The 8,373-nt window shown below is 43.8% G+C and overlaps 1 protein-coding gene across 1 annotated transcript; it reads left to right on the forward strand.

Annotated features, from left to right (window-relative positions):
* The first annotated feature begins 209 nt into the window (after positions 1-209).
* On the forward strand, positions 210-7,518 carry LOC149304322 (thialysine N-epsilon-acetyltransferase-like). The gene is made up of 6 exons (XM_089479848.1): positions 210-412; positions 1,080-1,131; positions 2,025-2,108; positions 2,687-2,785; positions 3,159-3,199; positions 6,153-7,518. Exons 1-6 carry the CDS (start codon positions 350-352, stop codon positions 6,336-6,338), a joined length of 525 nt encoding a protein of 174 aa, XP_089335974.1. The 5' UTR covers positions 210-349; the 3' UTR covers positions 6,339-7,518.
* Positions 7,519-8,373: the final 855 nt, after the last annotated feature.

Consider the following 8,373-nt stretch of genomic DNA (forward strand, 5'->3'; position numbering starts at 1 on the left):
AAATATGCATGTGTGTTTTTAAAATGCAAAAAGCAAAGGTTGTTTTTGGCATTATAGCTAAGGGCTTTGAGAACTGAAGAGGCCCTTTGCTCTTGGCCTTTTGTTTCTCCCAGCCGTTGCTATGTCTTCCATGGACAGAGTGAAGTATGTGTACAGTTCCCATGCCAGCTTGCGCATGGCCTCCGTGGGACCGCTGTTTCTCCATCTGGACCACATCCAGGATCATCAGCCTTGCCGAGCCAGGTGCGCTGTGGTGGGTGGGGAGAACTATAAAGGCAACTTTATATAAAGGCTATCTGCCTCACCGCTCCAAAGAGGAGACTTTGGAACCGTTGTCCGTTGCCGGAGCATGGACTGCATCATCCGAGAAGCCACCATAGATGACTGTGAGCACCTGATGGGTCTCATACAGGTGAGCTCTGGGTATCAGGACAAAGCTCTGGTGGCCTCCCCGGTCCCCCTTTGCCTCTGCTATCTCTATTTTCCACATTAAGGAAAGAAAGGCACTCTGTACATGCTCAGATCAGCCTTGCCCTCCTGTTTATAATGTCTCTCCAGAGCTTGGGAGAGTTGGTTTTTAAACATTTTATCTATATTCAAAGCATTCATTTCTTGCTTCCCTGGTGCAGCAGGGCCTTCAAGGTAATGGTTTTGCAGTGATGTAGGACTAGGACCCTGGAGACCAGGGTTCAATTCCCGCTCAGCCATGAAACCATTAGGTGACCTTGGGCAAGCCACAGTCTCTCAGCCTCAGAGGAAGGCGATGGCAAACCTCCTCTGAACAAATCCTGCCAAGAAATCCCCATGATAGGTTTGCTTTAGGATCGCCATGAGTTGGAAATGACTTGAAGACACACAACAGCAACAACAACAACCATCTGAAGTATAACTCCTAAGAGGGCTAGTGTGCCTCACCAAACTACAGATCCCAAGAATCTGTCATATGGCATGCCAGGAGTTAAAGCGGTGTCAAATCTAATTATTTCTACAGTGTAGATGCACCCTGGGAGTTCTAGTCCCCCAAACGTAACTTTCCCCAGCCCTGATCGTGAGAATTGTTTCTTGTCTGTCTCTCCCAGGAAATTGCTACCTACCATCACCTGGAGAATGAAATAACAATAAATGCACAAGGTAAGGATTTTCCTATATAGAAATGTCCTGGAAAATTGTATTTCCATGAATACCAATTCGATATACTGGTTTGAATGCTGGGCTTGGGACTCCGGGAGACCTGGGTTCGAATCCCCTTGTAGGCTTGGAAACAGAGTTCAAATGCTGGTTTAGATATGGAAACCCAATAGGTGACCCTTGAGAAAGTCACACTCTCTCAGCCTCAGAGGATGGCAAGGGCAAACCTTCTCTGAATAAATTTGCCAAGAAAACCCCACAGTTGCCTTAGGGTTGCCGTAAGTCAGAAACAAAGGCACACAACAACAACAATTGTTTTAATTGCTTTTTATTTCTGATTTGCCTCGGGGGAGCCCTTGTGGTCTGGAAAGCAATACAAAAATACTTTAAATAAAATTAATGATAAACAGCAACCACAAGCTTTTGTGACTCTTGTGGCTCATTTTCTCATCCTCACCAATCTTCCTTCTCCTTTTCAACATCCACAAGCTTGTTTTAAGACAACACTGTCTTGCACCTGCCATTGCATTTGCAACCGGGATCCATCATACATACTCATGATCGGTATTAAGGCCACCCCACCATCATTCGCATTCAGTGTCCCAGGTTGTCACCACACCAACTAGACTCTCATCCTGATCCTGCCCTCCATAATCCAGGGTCCCAGGTCTTCCTCACATGCAATCGCTCATAAAGCAAAATCTCAGAATTGCAGAACTAAAGTTGTAATGCAAAGGTCATCTAGTCTGACCCGTTGCTGCTAAAGCATCCAGCGTCATCGGAAAAGGCCTGCATTTGAGGAAAGGTACATTCCGTTTTGCTGGAACAAGGATGCAACCCAAATGTATCTTCTTTATTGTATGATCATCTTCTTCTTTATATTATTTCCACTCCAGTTTTAAAAGCAGATGGCTTTGGCAAGGACCCTTTCTTCAAATGCTTGCTGGCTGAACAGCCTGGGGAAAAAGGATGCAAGCCAGGTAAATTGATGCCCCCTACTCCATTCATCCACAATGCCCCAGAGACCTTACAAAAGGAATTATTAGAACTACACCAGGTTTGTTCCAGGTTGTAAAATAGAAAAAAAAAAAAAAAAAAAAAAGGGGGGGGATAATTCTGGATAGCAGTGTGTGGCTAGTTCAGTGGTTTGGAAGTGGGAGGGATGTTCACACGATAGGATAGAGATGTGGATTCAGTGATATGTTCAAAAGAGACGAGAGGCATGGGGGAAATGCTATGCATCACTACAACTCTGAAGACTAGGGTGCAAATCTCTGCTCAGACATGGAAACCCACTGGGTGACTTTGGGTGAGTCACACTCTCTCAACCTCAGAGGAAGGCAATGGCAAAACCCCTCTGAACAGATCTTGCCAAGAAGACCCTATGATAGGCTGGTCTTAGGGTCAGCATAAGTCAGAAATGACTTGAAAGCACACAACAACAACAACAACAACGTGTTAGTAAATCAATGGCAGATTTCTTTCTTTCTTTCTTTCTTTCTTTCTTTCTTATCTTCTTCCTACAAATGACTTTTCCAATGCTCCATCCCAAATGCAGGTCGCCCTATAGGCCATGCCTTATACTTTTTTGGGTACAGCGTTAATCATGGAAAGATGCTCTACTTGGAAAACCTGTATGTGGTGTCTGAATTCAGAGGTATGTGAATAAGGTCACCAGGTCTCAGGACCTAATTTTGAGGGGTCCTGGGTGCAAATCCTCCAGTTCTGGAGCCTTCTGCTCGAGGCAAAAGGAAAGGGCTGGGTGCAGATCTCCAGCTCATCTATTAAAGAGGGATCTCAGTACATTTTACAAGGATTAAGTGATTTCTTCCTGCGACTTGCAAAGACTCTCAAGAAGGTCTACATGTTTACTCTGTCAGCTTACTCCTTTTGTAGTGTTTGTGTTTTGGTGCCAGGGCTCACCCTCTGCTTTGCTCAGGTTTGGCAGGCTCAGTTTAATTCAAAATAAAATAACATAACGTGGATGGATTTTCTGCCTCATGCTTCTTTCTGTCCATTTGGTCCGTCAGGGAAAGGCATCGGAATGGAATTGCTGAGGAAAGTAGCGGAGGTGAGTTTTGAATCTGAAGAACAGCCTTAATTCAGGTTGAGTCTCCCTTATCCTGACATCCGAAATATTCCAGAATCCCAAACTGTCCACAATGGTGGCTGAGAGAGTGACACCTTTGCATTCAGAAGGATCAATGTACACAGATGTTGTTTCATTATTAATATTATTATTTTCTTATATCCCACCTTTCTCCCAATATAGAGACTCAAGGTGGCACAAAACTGCCTTGATGCAAAATTATTACACATATTGTGTATAAAATTACATCCAGGCTGTGTCTTTAAGGTGTGTATGCAGTGCAAAGATGAAATGAATTTCATGTTTAGACTTGGGTCCCATCTCCAAGATATGCCTATATGGAAATATTCCATTACACATAAGGAATTATTCCAAAACCCTAAAAATTCCAAAAGCCAAAAGATTTGGAAAAGGGAGACTCACCTTATTATAGCTATACTGTGATCATTGCTTCGGATGTAACTGTTATCCCAGGATACTTTGTATTATATTTAAACAAAAACCATGCAAGAGAAAGTAACTTCCTCAGAGTCTCTGGTCTCTTGTTGTTTTACAATGCTACAGAGAAAACTTTACGAATGCAACCAAGAAGTAAAATTTAATGGCCTTTCTTTTATTGCCTTTGTTGCTATTATTTCTCTGTTGCATCAAAACAACACAAGCATTGCAGGTACCTTGGGATATAAAGATATGGGGAGTGGACTAGAACTTCCTAAAACATTATAAGTACCTCTCCAAACTACAATTCCCAAGAGTCTTAGGATGGTGCCATGGCAGTAGAAGTGTTATCTAGATACTATAACTCAGTAGTGCAGAATACATTTGAAGATGCACCTACATTGTAGAGATAATGCATTTTGACACTGCTTTAACCATCCTCCAGAATACTGGGATTTGTAGTTTTGTAATGGACCTGGCTCTCATTTGCAGAGAAGGCAAAAAAAAAATACCATGTAAAATTACAAATCCCAGGATTCCATGGAACTGCAGCGCTCAAAGTGGTGTCAAACTGCATTATTTCTGCAGTGTAGATGCACCGTTAGATTTGTGACCTGTTGTGAAATCTAGCAGAGAAATCTTGAAAACCCCAGGAAACTACAATTCCCAGGATTCCACAGGACAGTCACAGCAGCTATAATGTGATGATGATGAAGCTACACACACACACACACATATAGCGCTGTAAATTTACACAGCGCTGCACATACAGTCAATTAAAATAGATAAGATAAACCTGCCTATGGCACACATTCTACAAAAACAATTAAATATAATGTATATTAGTACATGCTAACATTCATTAAAATAAAATATCAGTGTTCTTACTGTGTTGTGCGTCAGGGTTTTGATTTGCCAAGTTATCCGTAATTCAACAAGCCGTGGGGAAAGTGTGTGTTTGTGTGTAAGGAGGAGGACTGCAACTCCCAGAATCCCCCTGCCAGCATGGCCATGCTGACTAGGGATATTGGGAACTGTATTCCAACTAGGGTTGCCATAAGTCAGGACCTCCAAACCGGGACAAATGTAGGGCCGCATTTTCAAATGTAGGACACGGTTTTTAAAAAATGGAGGACACATGAAAAATTTGATAATTTTTAAAAAATGTTAATATAAATGCATGTTTCTTTGGCTGCTCAAAATGGAGGACATTTTGGCATTATTCCTAGACAGATGGCAGAAATGTACTTCTCTTTCTGGCCAAATACCCCCCCCCCCCAATTCTACAACTACATGTCCCACTCCCAAGCAGGCATGGGATCTGAAAGACCACAGGCTCCCCTTTTTGCCACGGCAAACTACAAGTCCCACTCCCAAGCCTTCTTAGCAATTCCCCCCTTCCTCCTTTTCCTCGCCTCCTCCAACCCCCCAACCCCTCACCCCTCCTTTTCCCCAGGTATGTCTCAACTGAGGGGGGATTTATGGGTCAGATCCCTTGCAAAGTCTTTTTTCTTTTGTAATGGGGGCAAAGCTTTGAGAAGCCCTGGACCCCTGAGAAGAAGAGGAGGGGGGCTTAGAGAGAGGGGGGTAAATAAGAGGACTAGAGGCAGGGTTGCCATAAGTCAGAAAGGAGTTGGGCACACAACAACAACAATAACAACAGCAACAGCAGAGGAGGAAGGGGGAGGAGGAGAAAAAAGGGGAAGGAGAAAGAAGGAGGAGAAAGAAGAAGAATAGGAACAAAGAGAAAAAGAAGATGAGGAGGGGGAAGAAAGGAAGAAAAAGGAGAGGAGGAAGAGGAGAAGAAAAAATAACGGAATAACAAGAAGAGAAGGAGTGGAAAGAGAAAGAGAAAGAGGGGAAGAACTAAAAGCAGCTTGCCTGACTGCAAAGCCCTCCCTGCTTGGAGTTGGAGCATGCCCAAATAAGGAAGCAGAGGGCTGGCTCCTTGAGAGGGCTGGCCAATAGGGGCAGGGCAGAGCAGCAGACCCCGCCCCCTGCTAGCTCCAGCCGCTGCTGCTGCTCCAGCCCTCCTGCTCAGCACTGTAGGAAAGGGAGGCAGCAGCCCTGGGAGCCCTGAGTCGAGAATGGGGGAGGGCGGGGCGGGGCCGGTCACGCCCCCAGGAGGCGGGAAGGTCCCGCCCACTGCCATGAAATGGCAAGCCTAATTCCAGCCCTCCTCCTGCATGCTTTTCCTAGTCTGAAGCTACATTCACATTGGAGACATAACCTGGTTTGGCACATCTTTGACTCTTTTCTAGCTCAAGGCTATGGAATTCTGGGAGTTGGAGTATGTTGTGGGGTCCACAACATACTCCAACTCCCAGAATTCCATAGCCTTGAGCCAGACAACAAGTTAAAGCAGTGCCAAACCAGGTTATTTCTCCAATGTGAATGCAGCCACAAGACCCTTTTTGGTCACTTTTATCAGCTTGGTTCCTTTGAAGGAGTTATGTGTGATGGTCATTTCTTTCTCTGTTGTCTCTCTCGAACCCAGAATGCTCTGGCCACAGGCTGCATGGAGATGAAATTCGTGACCATGGACTGGAACCGCCGTGCCAAGGCCTTTTATGAGCGCCTGGGAGCCCATGACACCACTGAGTCTGAAGACTTTCATTGCATGGAGCTGGGCAGGGATGCCCTGGAAAGGCTGGTGCAAAAGAGCAGCAAGGGGCAGCCGTGATGGTGGCACTCCAAGGCCTGAGGGGGATTGTGGGTAGCAGGCAGGAAAGCCATGTAGCACCAAGTCCCAAAGGCCTAAGCCACTGATGCATTTCCTTCATTGCTAAGGGTGCATCTACACTGGAGAAATAATGCACTTTTGGCACCGCTGTAGCTTCATCCGATGTAGAGTTCTTACTTTTAAAAACTGCTTTTTGTTTTTTTAATTTTGTAAGCCGCCTGGGGTCCCTCTTTTGGGAGAAAATCAGCATAAAAATGAAACAAACAAACAAATAAAACCCTGGGATTTGTAGTTCTACAAGCCGCCTTTTTAGCCTCCTCTGCCAGAGAGTGCTGGTGCCTCTTTGTTGTGTGTGTGCGTTCAAGTTTTTTAAGAATGTAAATCTCATTTAAATCCCGTTTCTCTTTGGGATTTCTTTAGTGTGATAAGGTCCATAAAGTTTACTTGGCATGTTTCTTCAAGGAGGGCTTGCCATTGCCATCCTCTGAGGCTAAGAGAGTGTGACTTGCCAAGGGTCACCCAGTGGGTTTACATAGTTGAGCCAGGATTTGAAATCTGGTCTCCCAGTGTCCTAGTCCAACGCTCAAACCATTGCACCATGCTGGCCTTCACCAAACTTAAAAAAACCATAGGATAGAGTCCTGGCATTTAAAGTGGTGTCAAACTGCATTATTTCTACAATGTGGATGCACCCTTAGAAGGGGATCTTGCATGAAAAATTGTGAAAGTGACTGTTTTGGGTTACAATTTCCAGGATTAGGAACTGTAATCCAAAAAGTCATATTTCCCTACGTTCTATTTCCTTGTTGTAAAGAGCAAATATTCCCTAGTTTGCAGAAAAAATGACAAATCTTGCAGATTGTTTTTAAATTAGTGGGCTGTTCAAGGATAGTTTATTTAACTATTTAAGAAGAACATTATTCTTCTGATCATTGTATAACGTTTATTGTGGATGATTTCAGTTGCCTAGAGTCCCATGTTGGGAGACTGGAAGAATGTAACAGTTAAATGGAATATAATTGCTATTAATATAATATAATATGATATAATATAATATATGCATTTTGTACAAGAAGCTTCCATCTTGCCTTGTTTCCCCCCCCCCCCCCCCCAGACACCTGAACTCCCCCCATGGACAGCAATTTCTCACTGAAAAGCAATTAAAAAATTTTTCATTAACAAAAAATGGATTTTGAATTTTCCTCTTAGGCAAAATATTTGGAGTTTTGCATTTTTATCCTTTTTGAAAGATACTTGATTGCTATTTAGAGATCTGCTCCTCTCTAGAACTTAGAAAATCTTTTGGGAATCCTGAATCCTATTATTAGGGCCAAAACACACTGCGGAAATAATCCATTTTGAGACCACTTTAACTTGCCCTGGCTCAATGCTAGGGAATCCCGGGATTTGTAGTTTATTGTGGCACCAGGGCTCTCTGACAGAGAAGGCTAAATGTCATGCAGAACTACATTTCCCAGAATTCCCTAGCATTGAGCCAGGGCAGTTAAAGCGGTCTCAAGATGGATTATTTCTGCAGTGTGTTCTGGACCACTGTTGCAACTAGAGTAGTCCCATTGAAACAATGGGATTTAGTTGGGTGTTGAATTGATTTGCTAAGTTACCCCTGACAAAGTGGGTCTGTTCTAGGGCCGTGGCTATGGACTACGACTACCAGAATCCCCCATAAATTGTTAGGAGGATATTGGTAGTGATGCTCCTAAAAGTAACTTGTCCAAGTTTTCTCCCTATCAAATGAAAGAAAATACATTTCTGTACTGAGGATGGCCTTGCTAGAGGTGCATCTTCACTGTAGAAATAATGCAGTTTGATGCCACTTTTAACAGCCAGGGCTCCATCCTACACGATCCTGGGATTACTAGTTTCGTGAGGCACTATCACTCTTTGGCAGAGAAGGCTGAAGACCTTGCAAAACTACAGATCCCAGGATTCCATAGGATGTTGTCCAACTGCATTATTTCCATAGTGTAGAGGCACCTAAGAGTAGCAGCTGAGTGGCAGGATTTATGTGTTACTT

The sequence above is a fragment of the Sceloporus occidentalis genome, unplaced genomic scaffold, assembly GCF_023333645.1.
Source record: "Sceloporus occidentalis isolate IW3139 unplaced genomic scaffold, rSceOcc1.0.p SCAF_14, whole genome shotgun sequence".
Lineage (NCBI taxonomy): Eukaryota > Metazoa > Chordata > Lepidosauria > Squamata > Phrynosomatidae > Sceloporus > Sceloporus occidentalis.

What these genes read in the sequence shown, in the direction of transcription:
- LOC149304322 (XM_089479848.1), top strand. Translation starts at nt 350, where the DNA reads ATGGACTGCATCATCCGAGAAGCCACCATAGATGACTGTGAGCACCTG. An exon ending in TGTGGTGTCTGAATTCAGAG is followed by an intron (nt 2,786 to 3,158) that starts GTATGTGAATAA and finishes TTGGTCCGTCAG; the next exon opens with GGAAAGGCATCGGAATGGAA. An exon ending in TGCTGAGGAAAGTAGCGGAG is followed by an intron (nt 3,200 to 6,152) that starts GTGAGTTTTGAA and finishes TCTCGAACCCAG; the next exon opens with AATGCTCTGGCCACAGGCTG.